Source organism: Pseudoliparis swirei, chromosome 18 (genome assembly GCF_029220125.1).
Source record: "Pseudoliparis swirei isolate HS2019 ecotype Mariana Trench chromosome 18, NWPU_hadal_v1, whole genome shotgun sequence".
Taxonomy (NCBI): Eukaryota; Metazoa; Chordata; class Actinopteri; order Perciformes; family Liparidae; genus Pseudoliparis; species Pseudoliparis swirei.
This window is the reverse complement of record NC_079405.1, coordinates 5,295,331-5,317,346: the sequence shown is the minus strand read 5'-3', so window position 1 is coordinate 5,317,346 and position 22,016 is coordinate 5,295,331. Positions and strand designations below refer to the sequence as shown.

At 42.4% G+C, this 22,016-nt stretch overlaps 2 protein-coding genes across 10 annotated transcripts; both read left to right on the top strand.

Moving 5' to 3' along the window:
* Positions 1 to 1,105: 1,105 nt before the first annotated feature.
* Positions 1,106 to 15,277, top strand: pfkfb2b (6-phosphofructo-2-kinase/fructose-2,6-biphosphatase 2b). Of its 9 annotated transcripts, none has more exons than XM_056437216.1 (19): positions 1,106 to 1,439; positions 2,290 to 2,496; positions 2,816 to 2,915; positions 3,641 to 3,766; positions 4,311 to 4,407; positions 6,068 to 6,134; positions 6,276 to 6,350; positions 6,954 to 7,010; positions 7,135 to 7,259; positions 9,964 to 10,171; positions 10,347 to 10,493; positions 11,530 to 11,634; positions 11,740 to 11,869; positions 11,950 to 12,012; positions 12,133 to 12,197; positions 12,743 to 12,928; positions 13,620 to 13,642; positions 13,793 to 13,902; positions 14,256 to 14,342. In XM_056437216.1, exons 3-18 carry the CDS (start codon positions 2,840 to 2,842, stop codon positions 13,878 to 13,880), a joined length of 1,638 nt encoding a protein of 545 aa, XP_056293191.1. In that variant the 5' UTR covers positions 1,106 to 1,439; positions 2,290 to 2,496; positions 2,816 to 2,839; the 3' UTR covers positions 13,881 to 13,902; positions 14,256 to 14,342. The 9 variants fall into 9 exon arrangements, with proteins under 9 accessions (XP_056293191.1, XP_056293190.1, XP_056293193.1 ...); XM_056437215.1 differs by having other exon boundaries at positions 2,285 to 2,496; XM_056437218.1 differs by having other exon boundaries at positions 1,107 to 2,496; positions 12,761 to 12,928.
* Positions 15,278 to 16,323: 1,046 nt separating this feature from the next.
* yod1 (YOD1 deubiquitinase) lies at positions 16,324 to 21,256 on the top strand. Its single transcript, XM_056437442.1, has 3 exons — positions 16,324 to 16,432; positions 18,038 to 18,246; positions 18,799 to 21,256. The coding sequence occupies exons 2-3, from the start codon at positions 18,039 to 18,041 to the stop codon at positions 19,500 to 19,502; spliced, it is 912 nt and encodes a 303-aa protein (XP_056293417.1). The 5' UTR covers positions 16,324 to 16,432; position 18,038; the 3' UTR covers positions 19,503 to 21,256.
* The last annotated feature ends 760 nt before the right edge of the window (positions 21,257 to 22,016 follow it).

Genomic DNA, 22,016 nt, shown 5'->3' with positions numbered 1-22,016 from the left:
CAGTAAATGCATAGCCTATTTACACATGTATGAACTATAAGTATATGATAAAAATAAGGTGTTTCAGTTGAAATAAGGTATTGCATTAACTACAGTAAATGCATATGAAGTAAAAACAGTACATTCATGTTGTCCAGGCAGGGTGGAAGAGAGAAAAGGGAAGAGAAAGCCTCAAGACAAAGCAACAGGTTAGTTTGTCCGTCAGTGAATTGGTCTTCACGTTCACAGAGCTATATTTTATTTATGATAATATACTGTATCTAATTGCACAAGGCCATTTTAGGACATAGGGGAAATAACTGTTACGGGAAAACTGCTTTTAATGCTGGCATACTAACCATTTGGTGTTACTTTGTAGATATTACAATACATTTGGCAATGATAGCAATGCTGTTGGACTTTAAAAGCAGTGTATATGGTTTGGCACAGGCATATTTTGAGTTCTGAAATTGGGCTTGTTTTTTGGGCTTGTTTTATTGGCCATTGGGCTGGTTTGGGCTGGTTTTGATTGGCCATTGGGCTGGTTTTGTCACACAGACCTGGCAACCCTGTCAGTACGTCATACAGCTTCGACAGAGGCGTATTCAGTCGGCCAGTGCTCAGGGCAACAGCAGCGATTCAATTCTTTCTTTGAAAGAGACTCCTTTCGGTCGGCGTAACATTGAAGACACATCGGCAACAATAGAAGTAGGACCTCCTAGAGCAGCGGTCGCCAACACGTCGATCGGTCGACCTCGGAGACGTTCCCTGTCGCTCTCCAAAATAAAATGAAAATAAAATCAGAAACACATTGTTCCTCATTCTCCAACATTTTCTGAGGTGTCTTCTGAAACGTTTTCTTCCTGACTGGAAGATGGACGTCAGAAAAGATCTCCGCCTGATGTTAAAGAACGCCTGTAAACGGGTTCTCTGACAGCCGTGTTGTCAGCTGTGCTCCTGAAAGAGGAACGTAGGACTACAGGTGAGGCGCAGGGGAAATGCAGAAAGACCTTTATTGACAACTCCACATATTACACACGGTCAAAGTACACCGACATAAAACTAAGTCATTGTTAAGTTGTAATAGTTTATTTTGATAACATCTGCAGAGGTCTTATGGTTTAAATTAATACATATTATAATAGACAATATTAAGGAGAATATTGATATTGTTATTAATGTATTATGAAGCATAGGGGTAATGTTTACTCTATGCAAATGTAAATGGCAAGAATTAATGTATGTTGCATGAGAGTGACTGTATGTTAGTATTATAGATTGACGAAGCCGGTTGAAATCCGTGAAATGACTTACAATAACAAGAGACTTTTATTGTGAAGGTGACTTTAATTGACGGGAATCTTATTGTGAAAGCGACTGAAACCGGAAGTGACGTTTGACCGGCGCAAGAGAGGATTATGAAACGGCGTGTTTTTAGAGAGCTCGTCCTCTTTTTTCAGGTAAGCCCCGAAGGGAAGGTTGTGCTCTCGGGAGGTGCCGAGAGCCTGCAGCCTTGACACGAGGAGAGAGCGCGTTGAATGTTTGATTCACTTTTCCTGCCATTAAATGTTGATAACTTAATCCATGCGTGTCCGGAAGCCTGTTTCTCCACCATCTGCGTAGTGCCCCAGTTTTGAGAATACCTTACAGTCATGAATAAATAAATGTTGAAATGTAAATGTTTACGTTACGGTATTTACAAGTTGTGCCTGCGCATGCGCGACAGCCGAGATTCTTGGCGACTTGCCAGGTCTTACCTCCGTGAGTTTGGCTTTTCTGCTGTTGCCCTTCAAAACAAAAGCTCAACATTTAGCTTGTTCTTGTCTGGTGGAGCAATCTGGTTTACTTGAAAGTGATTGCAATTGTATTTCTTCTATTATTTGAAAAAGCACAGATGCAGGAATCACAAATGGGGATCTCATATTTATTATTATTATAATTATTTAAATCTTGTTGAAAAAAATCACCAAATCAAAGACCAGGAGCTGGATTACTGACAGACAGCTCACAGACGGCCTCAGACTGTCTGTCTGCTTATGAACTAACTACAAGCTCACAGACAGAGTTCAGTCACAGCCGTCACACTGACTGGAGTCACATGACTTGATGGCATTGTGAGAAAGCTACACATAGACAGCTGTCTGAAGGTCTGTGGTTTTGGGAGGGTTAATCATTATCAAAAAAATTGCCCCCCCTGAGAATTTTTTCAGGAGCCGCCACTGGTGTTTACTGCTCTTAAGGCTTTTTAAGATTCCTGATAACGTGATAACATTGACATCTGATCTATTACCATCGTTACGGTAAGGAAAGGAAAGGAGGAGGAAAGACGTCACGTGACGTAGAGGCGCACCTCCCGCTCAAAAGGACACCACCAGCCCGCGTAGGAGGCGCCTCCGCACCAAGGACAAGCCGAGCACACTGGCTCCTCCGGCCGCAGCGGCGGGGACAAACTCTCGGTCCCCCCGGCGTTGCGCACATAGGCTTCCCGAACCGGCTCGATATTCACATATCGATCAGGTAAAATACATAAATGGATGAGTGCGATGCGTCCTGTGTGGAATATTATGTTTGATATCGCGGAGCATGTGTTGTGCATTTCTCCGTGTTGTGATGATGTTGTTGTGTCGCATGAAGTCAGTGGACATTATTGCTTACTCATGCGGCAGTGTAAACACACAGGAGCCAATCAGATTGTGTGGCAGCATTTTAACCCTTTGCTCCTTTTTCTATTTTTTTTTTTTTTTAAATCTACAGCTTTTGTGTGCATTAATACCCTGTTCCATCAGAGATGCATGCTGGGAGTAATACATGGCATTATCTGCCTCCTCTGTTTCAGCCCAGCTGAGAACAACACAACCTCATGTCGAGCACGCCGATGGACAACAACTCGGCCGAAGCCAAGAAGCCGGACACGAGGATGAATGAGAAGAAGTGCTGTGAGTGAAGTCCACGAGCTTCCCACAACAACGACATGTCAACGGGTTCTTCATGCGTGGCTGCGTGAGGGCTCTTCTGGGGCCCCTGTGACAGGAGGCCTCGCATTGTGCCCTGTGGAACGCCTTCTGTGGTTGTTCCACTCTTCTTAACCCTCCTGTTACCTTTAGGGTCAATTTGACCCCATTCAATGTTTAATGTCGGTGTTCTTTGGGGTCAATTTGACCCCAGGCTGTTTTTCACTGTCAAACGTATAAGAAAGATCAACTTTTTTATATATTTAAAGGGCTGTTTAGGTAGTCAACAAACAAACATAAAGTACCTCACACTTAAACTTGGTAAACAATATTAATTCTAATAATTTTCTGGAGGTTTTAATTGCTGGGGTCAAATTGACCCAGAGGGTAAAATATGTTAGTAAATGTGAAGGTAACAGGAGGGTTAAAAGGAAATTGCCTTTCTCTCCCGGGACGTTTCCTCCTTTCTTTAGATCCACTGATGATATTTATGTCTAAAGAGACAATTATTTTAGTCCAGCGCACACGTGGCCTCATTATTATGATCCTGCAACAAAATGCTCTTTTTTTTCTTGCAGTATTCTCCTGACGTTTCCATTCTCATGCCTGGTATGCAGCAGGTTATCATGCAGGTGACTAAACACTGGAGGGTCAGACACTGTAACTGTGTTAATGTGCTGGTCCATCTGTCCCCCCCCCTCCCCGTGCAGCGTGGGCCTCCTATATGACCAATTGTCCGACGGTGATCGTGATGATCGGCCTGCCAGCTCGAGGGAAGACCTACATGTCAAAGAAACTCACACGTTACCTCAACTGGATCGGAGTGCCGACCAAAGGTAGGAAGTATGTCACACACACATGTGACATACATGTGACATGTGACGACATCCTCTCTGACGACGTCTCTGTCTCTTTTAATTCCCCCCCGGCTGTGAATCTAAATCAAGCTCTCTGCACGGACTTCAAATCATAATCAATACGGTCATCGTGGCATGGGTGTATTTATATTAAAGTACAGTATATTGTGATCTATAAACTAATTTAGTGGTTTTTAAGTCAATATTTTGTATCCGATTTTGATCTAAAGATGAAACAAACAACCTCACAGATATATTGACGAGAATCAAAGGATTTTTGGCAGAAATGTTGCTATCATAATTAGATATCTAATATATTGATTACAGGTGAAACTGTCTATTTTTTTTCGACATACTTTGCATTGATGGTCGAATTGATCTTTGTATTGGTTTATGTAGTAAACCCAACCCCCTTTTGACATGACATGTAGATGTAGCCTGTGATTATCAGAGAATAAGAGGCTCAGAATAAGAGTTTTGATAGTTGAAATGCCGAGTTTAATGTAATGTGTTCATTTTTCAGTGTTCAACTTGGGCGTGTACCGCCGAGAGGCCGTCAGAGCGTACAAGTCCTACGATTTCTTCCGGCACGACAACGAGGAAGCCATGAAAATACGGAAGTGAGTTCCATAACATCAACAACACGTGCTCTTGTTTCAGTCGTTACACGGCACATTTGTATATTATCCATCCACCAGTACGTCACAGTGTGACAGATCTTTAAGTTTGATTTGCCTTCTGGATATTAACATTGGTCTGTTTGGTATTCTGCAGCCTCCACTGCTGCATGACTTGTGTTTTAAGGCCCCGTGACAAAGTATCACCACCATATTCTTCTGATTTATATTTAGATCAACTACTAAATCACTGCTTATCCCCACCCATAGAAAAGATTAAGAATAAAGATTACAGCTGTCTCTCTGGCTCTCCTTCATGGTCCTATCCAGCACTGGTGATCAAAATGGAGTTTGTCATTCACGGCTAATGTAAAAATGCGACAGGCTCTTGACAGCATCCCAGCGTTGAATCGTGACCTAGATATTAAACAAGCTGCCGCTGTCACTCTGAAGCTTGACACAAGCGGCCATGATCCCGGGGGTGTTGCATGGGGGTCCGACCCGGGTCCAGACGGGAGCCGAACGGACCTTTTGAGTGTCGGTTTGCTGGGGTTAAAGGAAAAAGTTCAACATTTTCTGAAATGCCCTTTTTTGCTTTTCGTTGGATGAGGAGTGGTGGCCAGGTGGGATATACTAAACAAACTATCCCCCTGAGGGCGAGTGGTCGTGGCATGTTGGGAAATACCAGAGTTACGGAGGAGGCTCTCGGCAGGAGAACGACGGGGCACTTTTAGCAAAAGTGTGAAACTTGTTTCCTTAGAACGCTGAGAGACAATTCAGTGTTGTTCTCTTCAGTGAATCCCTCAGGACGCCACCAAGGCAGAATAAATCAACCCCCCCCAAAATAGTACTTTTCTGTCAAAAGAATGATCCAAATGAATATGTGCGTAGATATATATATATATATATATGTGTGTGTGTGTGTGTGTGTGCATAGATATATGTATACAGTATATATGTGTGTATGTGTGTATATATATATGTATGTGTGTATATATATATGTGTGTGTGTATATATTTATATATGGATGTGTGTGTATATATGTATATATATTTATATACCTGTTTTCACTGTTTTTAGCTGTGCTTCTGATCTTTAATCAGATATCTTCTAAGGCGAGAAGATTACAAAACATTAGCAAACACAATGTACCATTAGGAGTTATGAGTTATAGTTGCTGTAAAACCTCCTGATATATTTCATTAGAAACCAGGCGTTCCCACTAGAAATATGGGTTAATATTACAACACATTAACAATGTAGAGAGTGATCATTTCATGTTTTTATTTATTAAAAAAAAAACAGTGCTTTTCTTTGAAAAATAAAGTCATTTCTAAGTGATCCCAAACTTTTGAACGGTAGTGTATATATTTGGATTATCAAACGTGTAACCAAGATATTTGGTTGAAGATAAATCAAATATACTGCTGCTGAGCTTTCCAAATACAACACATTAACTGATCTTTGAACCAAGATACTTTCAACATCCCCTATGCAGAAATACCTCAACCATTCAGCTTTTTTTCTTCTTAGATTAGCAGCCTACCTGAGAAGAACATGATGCCAACAACATAATACTATTAATACTTTCTGATATCTGACATTTTCCCTGTAATTCTATTGGATAAGAAAGAGTATCCATGCGTGTCCTCTCTCCCTCAGGCAGTGCGCTCTGGTCGCCCTGCAGGATGTGAAGGCGTACCTGTTGGCGGAGGGAGGTCAGATCGCGGTGAGTCCGCTCTGCGTCTCAATGTTGACTCATTTCAAAAAGCTAAAGAAATATCCAGACAGTCTTAATCATAACCAGAGAACACCCACATCATACACGAGTCATACTTTACCTCCATTGTGTTTATTATGTATTGTATAGGTGTTTGATGCAACAAACACAACAAGAGAACGACGTGACCTCATTCTGGCTTTCGTGAAGGAGCATTCATTCAAGGTCAGATTTGCTTTAATTATGTTCATATTTTGCAAGTATTTCATCTTTGGTGTCAAATAGCCGCTGATATTCAAACAATGTGCATAGAGCAGTTTCCTGGACTGAGAGTTACATTTTAAAAACGGCCTTTAACTCCCAAGATTATTTTTGAGTCTGCTGTTTTTGTGTTTCCCTGTACCCTAAAGTTTGGTCGAAAAAAGGTTAGCGGAAGTTTTAATTCGTTAATCAATTTAGTTTAGAACATAGAGAAGTACTTTGTGGAGTTGTTGACCACTAGTGGCGCTACGGAGCAATGCTTTTGGAGCAATGCCTGTTTTTATTGCATCCTCCTTAGTTCTGCTTCCTTTTTATTTAAATTCTCATATGCACCAAGACATGCAGAATAAAGACTAAAAGAGGAATGTAAACACTTCAGGAATGCCCACAACTCATTTCGGGGAGAGACGATGTAAACATCATGTTTCTGATTCCTAGAGATCTCCACGGGGTGCCTTTGCGCTCTGGCGTGGTAACAGCTGATCACATGACCTGATGAGTCCATGGACAGGTTCAGGAAGCTGTGTGCACATGTTGACCCCCGTGAGCTGCCCTCTGCCCCAACAGGTGTTCTTCGTGGAGTCGGTGTGTGACGACCCGGAGGTCATCGCTGCTAATATTCTGGTACGGTCTACCGATGGCTAGACTGGGTTCTTGTGAGTCGTCTGGGTCCAACTAGTCATCTGTTAATGTTCACGCCGTGTGGGAACGGCCACATTGTTTTGAATGTGCCGCGTACATGTGACAGGAAGTGAAAGTGTCCAGTCCGGACTACCCCGAGAGACACAGAGAGAGAGTCATGGGCGATTTCCTCAAACGGATCGAGTGCTACAAGGTTACGTACCAGCCGTTGGACCCGGATGATTACGACAAGTAAGAACTGACCACAGCCCGTTTGCTTCTATTTAGTTTTTAAACATTATTAAATACTGTTTACATTTTATTTTTAAAGAAAACACACATATATTTATATATTATTCAAATATAGCTTATATATAGAATTATATATATTTATACACTCATATATACACACAGGCACGTGCACAGACATTTTGGGGGGCAGGTGCTCAAACCAAAAAAAAAGGGCACCCAATGCCAAAAGAAAATTCTGACAGAGTTGAAGCATTAGCAGCAATAAACTGATAGCTGTCCTCGACCTGCGTCTCCTCTGGCAGCATCAGACCGCTAGCTTACATTTTCTTTATGAATAAAGATGAATTATTATATAGCAACAACAGTACAAGCGTTCTGATTGGCTAATGGGTCGTCATGCCAGCCACGTATCGCCCTCCTCGCTGGTCTGATACGGATCCGTATTGCCCTCTGACGTCATTTTCAAAATGAGCGATATTGATAGACATCAACAGCCAAGAGCAGTGGTCCTCAAACTAAGGCCCGCGGTCCAGATACGGCCGCCTCCACATTTGGCCCGGCCCTCTGAACAAGAGAGGTCTTATGATTTGTTTTCAGTCTGGCCACGCAAATCCTAAACTAGCCCGTTAAATAGAACGGAATAAGAATTATCTTCTCTCTCTCTCCTCTCTCTCTTCTCTCTCTCCCCCTCTCTCTATTCTCTCTCTCCTCTCTTTTCTCTCTCTTCTCTCTCACCTCTCTCTTCTCTCTCTCTCTTTTCTCTCTCTCTCTCCTCTCTCTCTATTCTCTAAACATAACTAACGTCAGTAAACAGCTGGACGAGGCTTTGAAATCACGGATTTCGTGAGTTTTTGTTTGTTTATTTTTTTAGGAAACGTCGGACCAGTTGTGACGGCATGTTTTCAGCAGCGCTAATGTTGTGGTTGATTTATCACAAAACAACGTCAGGGGACAAACACCGTCATGACCTGTTGGCAGGGATGGATTAACCAACGGGCCTACCGGGCTCAGGCCCAGGGGCCCATGAGCTCAGGGGGCCCCTGGGCCTGAGCCTCCGCGCGTGACGTCGCTGTGATTAACATTGTATTGATATGAATATGATGATATGACACGATGCGCCGTAGCCGGTATATGCTAGGCTTAAGTCCTTCATGTCAGTAACAGGGCCCCAATAGTCCTACTGAGGGATGGATTACCGAACGAGCCTACCGGCACCAGGGGCCCATGAGCTCAGGGGGCCCCTAATCCAGAGCCTCTGCGTGAAGTAGCTGTTAATTGTATTGATATGATATGATGATGATGACCGCGCCGCCATAGTATATGCTAGGCTTAAGTCATTCATGTCATGGTCATATAATTCGCGTTATGTTGTCTGCTCAGCTCCGGTATCGTTGTTCCATACGGACTGTTTTGTTAGCGATGTTTTTTTAAAAAAAATATGTAAATGTTTTTATTTTTTATTTTTGCGGGTGGGGGGGGGGGCCCTTGATACGTCCAGGCCCAGGGGCCCGTGGTTTCTTAATCCGTCCATGCCTGTTGGTCTGGTGCTGCGAGTCAGAGGAGAAGGAGGTGCACCCGTTTGGTGGCGCGAGGAGCACTGCGCGGAGGAGGAAGTGGAGGAGGAGGGAGGAGGAGGGGGGCACGTGAGCGCTGCGGAGCATGTCGGGGCGAAATTCTCACAATAACTCAAATAAATGCCCCGTCGGATATTAAAACACATTTGGGGGGACTTGATGACAGAAAGAGTAACTTTTATTCTTAAATACGGATGAATAAAAAAATGTGTCTCCAGCAAAAAGGGCACTTTACTCATCCAGGGCAAAGGGGCTGGTGCTTGAGCACCACTAGAGCTCTATCTGTGCACGTGCCTGTATACACACTTATATATATATGTGTGTGTGTGTGTGTATATATATACATATAGGCTTTATATGAATAATCTTGGAACATATATACATGTATGTGTGTGTGTATATATATGTGTGTGTCTATGTGTATATACAGGACTGTCTCAGAAAATTAGAATATTGTGATAAAGTTCTTTATTTTCTGTAATGCAATTAAAAAAACAAAAATGTCATGCATTCTGGATTCATTACAAATCAACTGAAATATTGCAAGCCTTTTATTCTTTTAATATTGCTGATTATGGCTTACAGCTTAAGAAAACTCTAAAATCCTATCTCATAAAATTTGAATATTTCCTCAGACCAAGTAAAAAAAAAGATTTATAACAGCAAAACAAAATCAAACATTTGAAAATGTGTTTCCAGGTGTTTCGAGTTAATTAGGCGATTCAAGTGATTTGTTTAATACCCTACTAGTATACTTTTTCATGATATTCTAATATTTAGAGATAGGATATTTGAGTTTTCTTAAGCTGTAAGCCATAATCAGCAATATTAAAAGAATAAAAGGCTTGCAATATTTCAGTTGATTTGTAATGAATCCAGAATGCATGACATTTTTGTTTTTTTAATTGCATTACAGAAAATAAAGAACTTCATCACAATATTCTAATTTTCTGAGACAGTCCTGTATATATGTTCAAAGATTATTCATATAAAGCTTACTTTGGAAGTTTTTTTAACCAAGCAATAAAATTCTTTGAATTCTTTAAATTGTGTGGTTGTATTCTCAGTTCGGTCTCGGCGCACTAGATGTTGTCTGTAAACTGACCTCTTGACCCCTCGGCCCCCTGCAGGGACACGTCTTTCATCAAGGTGATGAACGTGGGCCGGCGCTTCCTGGTGAACCGCGTGCAGGACTACATCCAGAGCAAGATCGTCTACTACCTCATGAACATCCACGTGCACTCGCACTGCCTCTACCTGTGTCGGCACGGCGAGAGCGACCACAACGTGGACGGACGCATCGGAGGAGACGCTGAACTCTCTCCTCGAGGGAAACAGGTGCTCTCTTCATGAACTCCATTCTTATTACAATGAGACATCCTCTCCTCTTCTTGTCTCCGGCCACCTGGACAAGAATCTAATGGGGCAGAAATGCAAAAGGAATTAATTAAACCGAAGTCATGAACATGACGGGTGACGGGAATTCGCTCTCTCTTTTCTCGCTCCCGTCCAGTTCTCCCGCGCCCTGCGAGACTTCATCGAGGAGCACGAGTTGTCTGATTTGAAGGTGTGGACGAGCCAACTGAGAAGAACCATCCAGACGGCGGAGGAGCTGGCCGTCCCGTATGAACAGTGGAAGATACTCAACGAGATCGACGCGGTCCGTCCCGTAATCATGTCGTTATATTTCATTCAAGTTTTCTTTTTCGATGCTGTAGCCGGAGGAAACGAGAATTCTGAGGATGTGTTGCGCAATATCAGCTGTCAGTATTCGGGTAAAGAAGTACATCTTGAACTGAAAATCTGAGTTAAGTAAAAATATGACGGTATAATATAGAAAATTAAGTTAAAGTATGAAAAGTAAATGTATAAATGAGCTCGCAAATAAGTTTCACAAATCTGAGTTTGTAACGTTACGCAATATAAATTGTTGAGGGAGTATATTCAGATCCTTTACTTTCGTAAAAGTGCCACGCTTTTTTTTTTTTAAGTCAATCTTTAACTGACAATCTTAGTTTGATAAAAGTAGGAAAGTATAATAAAGAAAATTAAATCAAAATCAAAAAGTTAATTTAGAAATAAGCTATTTCAATTTCACAAATCTGAGTTTGTAAAGTAACTAAGCGGTCAGATAATTGGAGTCCAGTAAAAAAAGTACAATATTCTGAGATGTAGTAGAAGTGGTATGAAAAGAAAAAGACTTGAGTTCCTCAGATGTGTACTTGTTATATATTCCCTCACGACACAATTCCCAAAGTGGAAAAGTCTTCAGTGTAGAGGACGCAGACACAAAAGCCTGAAGAAAACAACATTTTCAAATCAATCCATTAATCTCAGGCGGTGCACCGAGGGAAAACTTTATATAGTCGAGAATATGAGTTAAAACGGCAATTAGTTTGAGCCTTAAATGGTCTTCAGACACCTGGTACGTACCTATGATGTGATTCATTGCGTCATGTGTGTAATCGGTCTGTTTGCTGGTTTAAAAACACGTGAAACTGACATTCTTTTCAATGATACCGCTTCAGTTTATCTTGATGTAATCTCCACGTGGACTATATTTAAATTCTGCACGCCGTGTTTTCTTCACAGGAAAAAAACTAATGACGTGGGATCTTTTCGTGTGTGTGCGCAGTGAAAGGACACACACACACACACACAGCTCTTGACGTGTGAACGCTGTCGTCCTTCCCCAGGGAGTGTGTGAGGAGATGACTTATGAGATGATCCAGAACTCGTTCCCAGAGGAGTTTGCTTTGAGGGACCAGGACAAGTATCACTACCGGTACCCAGGAGGGGAGGTGACCCGACGACGCTCCTCCACACACGAAGGGATTCATCCTCCTTTAAATGTGTCTCCTTCTGTGGTGGGTTTGAATCTCTCTCTCTCTCTCTCTCTCTCTCAGTCCTACCAAGACCTCGTCCAGCGCCTGGAGCCCGTGATCATGGAGTTGGAGAGGCAGGGCAACGTGTTGGTCATCTGCCACCAGGCTGTGATGCGCTGCCTGCTGGCTTACTTCCTGGACAAGAGTGCAGGTCAGATACACACACACACACACACACACACACACACACACACATGACAGCAATATCCCCTCCTCTTCTTCATCCCATAGAAGATCTGCCGTACATGAAATGCCCGCTCCACACAATCCTCAAGCTGACCCCCGTTGCATACGGTAAGCCTTTAATCCGTGTCACTCTCCATATTAAACCATAACACCGAGTATTCTTCTATTTTTATTGGACACACGTTTTATTCAGAATTTATTCTATTTTTATTTTTTTTTTCCCTCCAGGTTGTAAAGTGGAGATGTTTTACCTCAACGTGGAGTTGGTGAACACGCACCGACACCGGCCGCTTGTAAGTCGCTCCGCGTCGGGTTGAAGCGCCACAACGTTGCGTAACACACGCACGCACACACACACGCACACACACACACACGCGCATGGTGTCGATGAAGCAAAGCTTGACATGTGACCGCGGACGCCAATTCTGTTTATTGCACTCCACGAAGAAATAATAGTGTGTGTGTGTGTGTGTGTGTGTGTGTGTGTGTGTGTGTGTGTGTGTGTGTGTGTGTGTGTGTGTGTGTGTGTGTGTGTGTGTGTGTGTGTGTGTGTGTGTGTGTGTCAGTCATCTATCTTAAACCCTGATGACTCCGCCTGTCTTGAGCTGCGATGACCGTTAAGTTCTGTTGTTGTTCTGTCGCTCATCGTCATCATTCATCTGGTTGCAGCCTGAGATGAAGATTGATGATTTGAAAGACTGCCGTGTGTGTGAACTGCTACCTGTCGCATGGATCGTGACAGTAGCAGGTGTTTGTCTGTCCGTGCGATCAGGACTGCCCCCCCCCGGGTGTTTGTCTACTCCCCTCATCTTTTTCTTTTCTCCCTTAACACTTGCAGTATTTCATCCCCTACCAGGATAAAAACCCGATGGACTCTGCTCTCATACACCGGCGGAATAGTTACACGCCCTTGTCCAGTCACGACCAGGTCAAGCGGCCCAGGCTCTACAGCGCGGGCAACCAGCCCTGGCTCCCGCTCGCCCCCACCCCATCGGCGCTGATGCCGGAGGGACGGCAAAGCCAAGTTAGTGCCGTAGCTCCGGGCTCCCCCTCTAAGAAAATACGTCACCGTCTCCTGTACTCAGCCCCCCCCCCCCCCCCCCATCACAACAAACCTGTGTTTGGCATCGCCTCAGTTTGGGATCCTCTCGACGATTTAGTGTCCGTGTCTCTCGCTCTCGCTCTCTCTCTCTCTCTCTCTCTCTCTCTCTCTCTCTCTCTCTCTCTCTCTCTCTCTCTCTCTCTCTGCATATCTTGAATGGGTCTCTGTATGTTGCACCTGTCTTGTTTCCAAGGTCAGATGTTTTGTCTTGCATGACCTCTCGCTTCACCACTGGGCTGTGTCTCTCTCTCCGGCTTGAATATGCAGAACGTGGCACGTCTATTTCTATTAGACACACACACACACACCAAAGATATCTTGTTCTGTATTTTGTCACAAGTTACACATTATTGGCTAAACCTAACCTTTTATAAATCTACAGTGATGATTCCACTTCTTTTTTTTAAAAACTAAATCCCATTTGAGAAAATTAACACGATATAAAAAATGACGGATGTCAAACTTTTTTTTAAAGATTGACATTTTAAAATGCATATTCATATGTGTACGTGTTGTATATTTGTGGGCCTTACATGGTGGGTACAGTGCTTCAGCCCCTCTCCACATTTCTATCTCTCTCTCTCTCTCCACTTCCTCTAAACCTGTCTTACAGCCTCGGACAGGAAGCAGTTGTCTGTGAGTATTTGGGAGATTTAGTACGTGTAGCCCGCCCTTCATTTTTCTTCCCCGCAATTCAACTCATGCCACAGACACAACTCATGTCACATTGTTGTCCCGGTGGTTTCTTGATGGTTTCTAATCTTTCGGTTTCTCTAACCTTCACAGCCCAACGAGACCGAGAGCTGCCGCCGGCTTCGATTGGTCTCGGAGGTCTTATCGGGAAAACTCTTATCAGACGCCGATCCCAGTGTAGTTTAACAAACGGCTGCAGCAACGTAAAAGTCTTTGTTTGATGGCATTTATTCGACACCTCGATAAACTATCTACTAAATGGGAAAATACTGTAGTAAATCTCAGGCTATTTAAATATTTATTTCCTTGTTATCGCATAAAATGAAGGCTGCTGAGCATCCTGCTCCGAGCCAATGATCCAGGATGCGATTCATGATTATCACTTCTTGAGAATGTGCTAAAGAGTCTCCATTAATATGGACAGCCACAGTTCTCATAATTACCTCATTTTACAGACGGCAACTTAAAAGACTCCCCCCCCACCCCCTCTCTGTTTACTTCCTGTATGGCATGATGAATGTTCAAACCTCGGTGACAGTTTTTCTTGTTCTTGAAGGAGTCCCTGTGCGAAGGAAGCGACTTTGACAGCCCCGAAGAAACGAGTGGCTGTGTCCGCTTCTGAGTGAAGACGAACGCCTCTTCCTCCTCGGCACAATGCGGGCGACGGGTTCAGCATGGAATCAAAAGAGTTTTTCTTTCTTTTCTTTTTTAAAACCACATTTTGGGAAATGCTGGTCAGACGTTGTGGTCGTGTCCATCTCCATCTCTCTGTTTAACTTCACTCTGCATGCCGAGGCTGTGAACTGGACGCCGTATCATTATTACCATAAGCACTTCTGGATGTGTGACGAAATCAATTAAACAAACAGGCAACTCATCATCGTTGTAAATATTACAATGCCTTACTGAAGTTAAAGTACATTGATGTAATTAGCTCTTCTGTATGAATGTAACGAGCAATTGTGCGTCATTATTTCAGTTTTGCAACGAGCAAATATAAAGTAGATGCAGTCAAAATATTTTTCTAATACAAATACCTTCATATACCTGGAGAGCTCGTCAGATGTATCCCGAGCTGTCGTCTATTATGTGTTATGTTATTTGAGGGAATGTACTTTTTTTTGCGTTCTGAAGGAAATTCAAATATGAAATGTCTCGTTTGATAAATACACAACATTGCTGGACACACAAAAAAAACCTTAGGATTCTGTCAAAAGCTGCCATTTCATAATGTCTACAAGCTTATCTGTCACAACGTTAGCTAAAGCATTAATCGGTCAATGCATTGTTCGTCTCGCCTGTGTATACGAGGATGGGATGTTGTGCAACAAAAGCATAACACGTTGTCGGAGCACAAACTTGTATTACATTTATGTTAATGTATTTTACCCTTTAAATTCAGCCTAGATACACTTTACTTAATAGACAGTGGCACAAACTCTATTCTGTGTACGTTTTGACTGTTGCTAAGTTGTTCAACACGCCTACTCGTGCCTTTTTAAGCGGTCAATAAAAGTGACATTTTTAAGTGACATGAATTTATTCCCCGCAGAAATAAAGGAGACACTCAGCACGTAATATCTTTCAAGTGGTTATTCTATTATTTGTGACCTTCCTTAAATTGTTCTTTAAGTACTTTTTTCTTTCACACTCCTTAAAGAACTGAATAAAACATAAAAATAGCGTTGCTTGATAATTATCAGGCCGTAGATTGGAAGAGGTCAATGTCATTACAGTTTGTGATTACGGGACAGATGGGTGGAACATCTTACAAGATAATTAAGTCAACTGTAAGCAGAAAGGACCGTCATTCATTTAAAGAACTGGAAACTAGTGTGTTTCAGCCTCATTAACAGAATAAGTGTTTTCTATTCTCTTGAAGTAATTCTGGAGTTTACTGACTATATTCGAGCAGCACTTCGAGGAATGTACACCTTCGTGATGGAAATAAGACATGCAGATTTATGAAAGCCGTCACTGATTCATGTATTACATGAACGCAGAGTAACTGCTAAATAAAAAATAAAAAACACCTAGAGCCTAATCTCTTGTAGCTTGATTTTATCAGCTTGAGCTGCTGCCTCCTTCTTCTTCGTCTGGGCCCAGTCCAGGAACCTTTCTCATCAACCGGCTCGGACGACCCTCCCCTTGCCTGGAAATCACACTAAAAAGGTCTCCTCATGTAATATATACAATAATATATATTATTAGATATGCTATATATAATGATATACAATAACAGTGTATTAAATAGACTGGGTGTGCATTACAGTAGTCAATTAAAACAAGTTGGCAATAACGGGGCCAAAACATTTCAACAGTTAAAAGAGCAAAGTACAATACACTGTAAAGAAATTGCAATAAAATAACTAAACGGGGAAGATTTTTAAAAAGGCCATATAATATTTAAATTAACCAAATGCCAGTGTAAACAGGTATGTTTTGAGTTTAAATGACGCAACAGTTAGCGTCGCACTGGTTCCCTCGACAAAAAGCCAATGAGGTTCTGGATTAGTACAGAAAATAAATAAAGTAATAATACTCTTCACAAATCAAAACCACTTTAAGCGTAAAGTGGAAGAAGGCTAACGGCTATTAGGGAATATACGGTAAAGTGGGCGTGGTTTGTCGGTCAGAGAGCGTCATGACGTCGAAAGGACGTAAACTGACGTTTTTCACGTCAGTGTCCCACTGGATGTTTATTGTTTGAGGCTGGCCTGCAGTCAACAGCAGGTAAGAAGAAGAACACTTCGCTCGTTGACATACCACTTAAAGTACCGTGTATGTGTATATATGTGTCACCTGGCAGTAAATAATGTACCTGGTTGCCCGGATGTAAAAACGGCCCACTTATGGATTAGCATGCTAATATTAGCAGATGATACGAGCTAACTAGCTAGCTAGTCACGTTACTTTTTTCTTTCATGGCGTTACTTATTCAGAATAAATGCGTCAATACCTGCCGCGGCTGTTGTTTCTGTGTAGTTACACGACAGTTGGCTCCACGTAAAGCTGCTGTTTTACCTCGCTTGACAGGGAGCTCCTAGCTTCGCCCGCTTATCTCTCTGCTGTTTGACTAAGTCACCAAGAACAAAGAAAACAAAGCAATGTCGCTGTCATGTGTTTTCACCCAGCTGCTGCTCATCAGCTGTGTTATTGTTATGCCGGGTCCATTGAGAGAGTGGCATTACACACTGGCTCCGGCTCTGTTGCGTAAGTTAAGGTCAGAAACACAATTAGCTGGCTAGTCCAAAGCTTCCAGCTCTACTCAATAAAACGTAAAGTGTTTTGAGTTGAATGTATGTTTTCTGAAAGGGTATAAAACCATGTTTCCACCAATTCAGTTTCATCTCCATACCGGTTGGTTAGATAGAGCGTTAAACGACATTCAACTCCACTTCTCAAGTTGTATATTGTTGTTATTGTTTAGTTAATTATTGGTTGGTAAGTGGTTCTTCATTTTGCTTACATGTGGAGAAGAGTAACCGATTGTCTTGCTTTTCTGTAACTCATTGAAATACATTTAAAAAACTTAAATGTTTTCTCTAATATCCCAAGAATTCAGCCAAATTATTTTTATTTCATAAATATATATTTTTGTATTTTATTTATTTATATAAATATGTATATATGTATGTATGTGTATATATATATATATATATATGTGTGTATATATATATATATTTATATAAATATATGTATATATATAAATATTACAGTAGGATTTCTTTTTATTGATATACTATTTTTGTGATTTTTCCTTATGGCATACTACACCATTTTTTGTTATTGCTTTTTATGTCATGCTAAACTATCATATTTTTTACGACACACTCTATATACTATGACATCTTTTGGCACTTTTTATGCTAATTTCCACATTATTAGCGCGTAACCAGCATTAACTCCATTGACGATTCCATTTTTCAAAACTGAATCCAATTTGAGAAAATCCCCAAAATATTCGACCATGTTTTACGTTGATATATTTTGTGTCCTGCCTCGTGGGTACAGTGCTTCAGCACCATCCCGCTCCACATTTCTATTTGTAGCTTTCTTTAATTGTAAATTATACTATTACATGCTTGCAATACATATTACTGTTCAGCATTAGACTTGCAGAATTGAGATTATGCTTGGATATGAATACAATTTGATTAATTCAAATGAGGATTTTAGTCATTAACCAACGTAACTAATAACAAAGTTGATTCAACACTCTTTATTAATTCAGATATCCAGAAAGTGTCCTCTTGACGGCTACAATCCCTTGACACCAAATGCTTTGGTGAATACCTGCAGTCTTACTGATTTGTCACATGTTTGTTTTTTTGGTAGGATGTTGCATCTTCGCTGTAAGACCAAAAATGGCAGCCACATCATGCAGGGCTTGACTCATCAGTCCTGTGTGCAAGAGCTGAAGAGGAAGGTGGAGGAGCTGACTGGAATCCCCTGTGATGTGCAGAAGATTATGGTTGGTTATCCACCCTCCAGCCTTGACCTTCAAAATGGAGACGCTCACCTCAAGGACTACCCCATCAAATCAGGCATGTTATAGATAGATAGATCGATAGATAAATACTTTATTAATCCCCAAGGGGAAATTTGTCGTAGCAGTAGCAGCACCAATAAACTAAACACGAGAATAAAATAAAATATAAAATATAAAAAACAGGGATGAAAGATATAGATGTATACAAAGTAAAATATAAAATAAAATATATATGTATATATACAACATATATGCATACACAATACTAATGACTAAAATTAAATTAAATATACAAATATTAAATATAAAAATATTAAATATAGCATTTATTGTTCGATTGACGATTGTATTATTTAGATTACATGTCTTCCAGGCACACCATGGCTGTTACGACATTAAGTACATTTTGAGAAGAAATAACCATGAAAATGATGCGCGGTGTTCTGTGAATCGCCCAGAGCACCGGGGCCCGTTTTTAGAAAGAAAGTTGCCGTTTTTCATAACTCGTTTATTTTCCCGCCACGAGGAACCCAGATGGAATTCCGTCCGCGTCATTGCGGGCGCGGACGCCTCAAAATGCTGAACTGCGTTGTCTCGCTCTCTCCAGGAGACACCCTCATCGTCGAGGAAGAAAAGAACAAGCCGAAGCCTCCTCCGGATCACCCCGCCGTGACCAAAGCGCCGCGCCCGGAAGCCTCGCCCGCGCTGACCCGCCGAGTGGTGCCGGCGGACAACTCCTGCCTCTTCACCAGCGTGAACTACGTGGTGGAGGGCGGCGTGTACGACCTCGCCTGCGCCCCCGAGATGCGAGGCCTCATCGCCCAGATCGTGTCGAGCGACCCGGCGGCGTACTCCGAAGCGGTGCTGGGCAAGACCAACGAGGAGTACTGCGCCTGGATCCGACGCGACGACACCTGGGGGGGCGCCATCGAGGTGTCCATCCTGTCCAAGTTCTACCAGTGCGAGATCTGCGTGGTGGACACCCAGACGGTGCGCGTGGACCGCTTCGGCGAGGACGCCGGCTACCGCAAGCGCGTGCTGCTCATCTACGACGGCATCCACTACGACCCGCTGCAGAAGGAGACGCCCGGCGCCGACGCCGCGCCGCCCCTGACGATCTTCTCCACCGCGGACGACGTGATCCTGGCGCTGGCCCTGGAGCTGGCGGACGAGGCTCGCCGCAAGCGCCAGTTCACGGACGTCAACCGCTTCGCGCTGCGCTGCATGGTGTGCGAGACGGGCCTGGTGGGACAGAAGGAGGCCCGGGAGCACGCCAAGGAGACGGGCCATACCAACTTTGGGGAAGTGTGAACACCGTTTCTTTTGGTTTTTTTTGTCTTTTCTGCCGCCTCACAAATACAACCGCAACCCCGACGTCCGCGTCGCTCTGCGTGATCCTCTACCTCGCGACATCCACGGAGAATCGGCAGAACGCCGAGTTCAGCCTCTCGCCGGTTTCGTATTTCTTTTTAACCGCGGTCCGTTCTCACGGTCAGAGACGCGACTGCGGCGCTCCGATGTCGTCGAACCATATTTTCAGTCTGCTCGGATGGTGGGAGTAAAATATGCAAAGCGTTCTGAGGATATGTTTTAATCTCTTTGGGCGACGGCTCGGCCGTGTTGACGACGAACCAAACGGCAGCTCGCATGTTGCCAATACTTACCTGTGACTGACTACACTCATATTGTATAACAACCTGTCAAATCTGGCTCTAGAAAGAGTTTAAAACAACCTTTGAGAATTATTTGCACTTCGATGTGACGCTCTTCACTGTTGTCTTAAGCACCGCACACAAAGAATGACTCGTCATCATTTTGGTTACGTAGCACGGTTGTTGTTGTTTTTCTTGACTTGTGTCAAACTCCTCCAATATATATATATATATTAAAAAAAGATAATTTGGTTAATTGTAGCTGTATGAATTGTTCAGCCGGGTTCATGCTGAACTACGTGTGATCGACTCCATCTTGAAGTACAATATCATTTAGCAATCTGTGACCATAACTTTGCCTGATTACTTCTGTCTTTGCCCTCCCCCTTTTTTCTTTTTTGAGATGTTTTGAATTTATTTGAGATTAGACCAAAAAAAAAAATGGTGCTGAAACATTTTACAAGTTCCGTAGCTCCGTTATTCTTCACGGCTACGACAGTATAATTTTAACTCTGGTGTCATTTTCAACTCATCGTGCTGTTATCTTTAAAAAAAGACAACATTATCGTCTTGTTTTTACGCTGCTGCGTCTTGTTTTTAATCACTAAAGAGCGGTGAGGTGTTGCAGAGCGAGTGTGAGACGTGCTACGAGATAAATCCTGCTCACCTACTACCTTCACTGTTCCGGTACATCATGTACTTATCGGCGTGAACCATTTTGTCTTTTGCATTTTAAATGTTCACCTTTTTTTAAATTATATATTTGCAGCCCAAAAGTATTTCTAGCCGGGATGTTTTGAAAACCACGAGTCGAAGACCATTTGGTTTATCATGGAGTGCATGTTGTCCAAAAACACAAATGCCATTTTTGTTCCAGTGTATTTTGCACATATCATCTTCATCTTCATCTTCATGTCCTTTGAAACTCTCTGCCTGTAAGGATGAAGCATTCATTTACTTAAGTTCAACCACAGGTCAAAGATGTTAGTTTTTGGGGCTTAGCCCTCTTCATGACGGCCTCCTGTGGTGCACTGCCAGTATTTCTACTTCACATCTCTGTGACGGCAATATTGGGAACTAGCGTGTGCCAAATAATTGAAGTTTAACAGTGGAGGGACTTGATTTGGGGTTCACGCCGAGATGGTGCTGGATATTAACACACAATTAATTACGGTGTATTATTTCCTCTGATGCCTTTCGGTCGCGTTATTTCATTTTAAGAGGGATTCTGAATTTGTAAACTGACACACAAAAGTGAAACTAGGAAATGGCTTTGTTGTTTTTTTGTATTTACCAAGTTCTCAAGACTCTTCAAGGACAATAATGATGAATGTTGCACACAAAGCACTGCAGAATAACTGGATTTACTTGATTCTTTTTCAGTGTTGTCACAATTAAAAGCTATAGCCGACGTGTTGGGTGTAAGAGTAGTTTTGTATCAACACATGCCTTTTTCTCTCTTTTTTTGGTTCATTGAAGTCATTTTCTTATCTTTACCTTCGCATTGAAAATGCGGAAGGTTATGTTTTGAAAGCCATTTATTTGTATGCGTGTTACTCGCATAACTCAAAAAGTATTAAACCGAATCGCATTTAATTTGGTGGGATGATTGGTTATTATCCGGGGACCATTTGATTAGATTTTGGGATCAATTGGGTCAAAGTCATGGAAAGGTCAAAATCGTCTTTTTACCATAGCACGGTCAATTTTTATCCAATTGGCATGCAACTAATGCCAACATGTTCATAATTCAATGCCCAATCTTGTGATATGCGAAGGTATGTGCTCTACCGAGTGCCCGTTCTAGTTTAATTTATTGTAATACTAACTGTCCCCACAGCATCCGTGTATAGCTACTGTGGACAATCCATGGCCATTGGGAGTAAACCCTTGTTGGCTGACCCTCACTGATCCGGTGCCCTCGTAGTGGGATTACACCAACGCGGTATTCTAAGGTTCATCTACAGGGCATTAAAAAGTCTTAAAAAGTCTTAAATTGCTTTTCCTAAAAATAAGGCCTTAAAAAGTCTTAAATTGTCTTAAATTCAGATTGGATTGGTCTTAAGTTTTTTCTGTGTCATGTCATTACGAATATGAGGCAATCTGTTCCGCCAGGTCCGTGTTTTGCTCCGGTCGCTCTGCGGCGTCTCTGGTGTCACCGGGGCCACGCCCC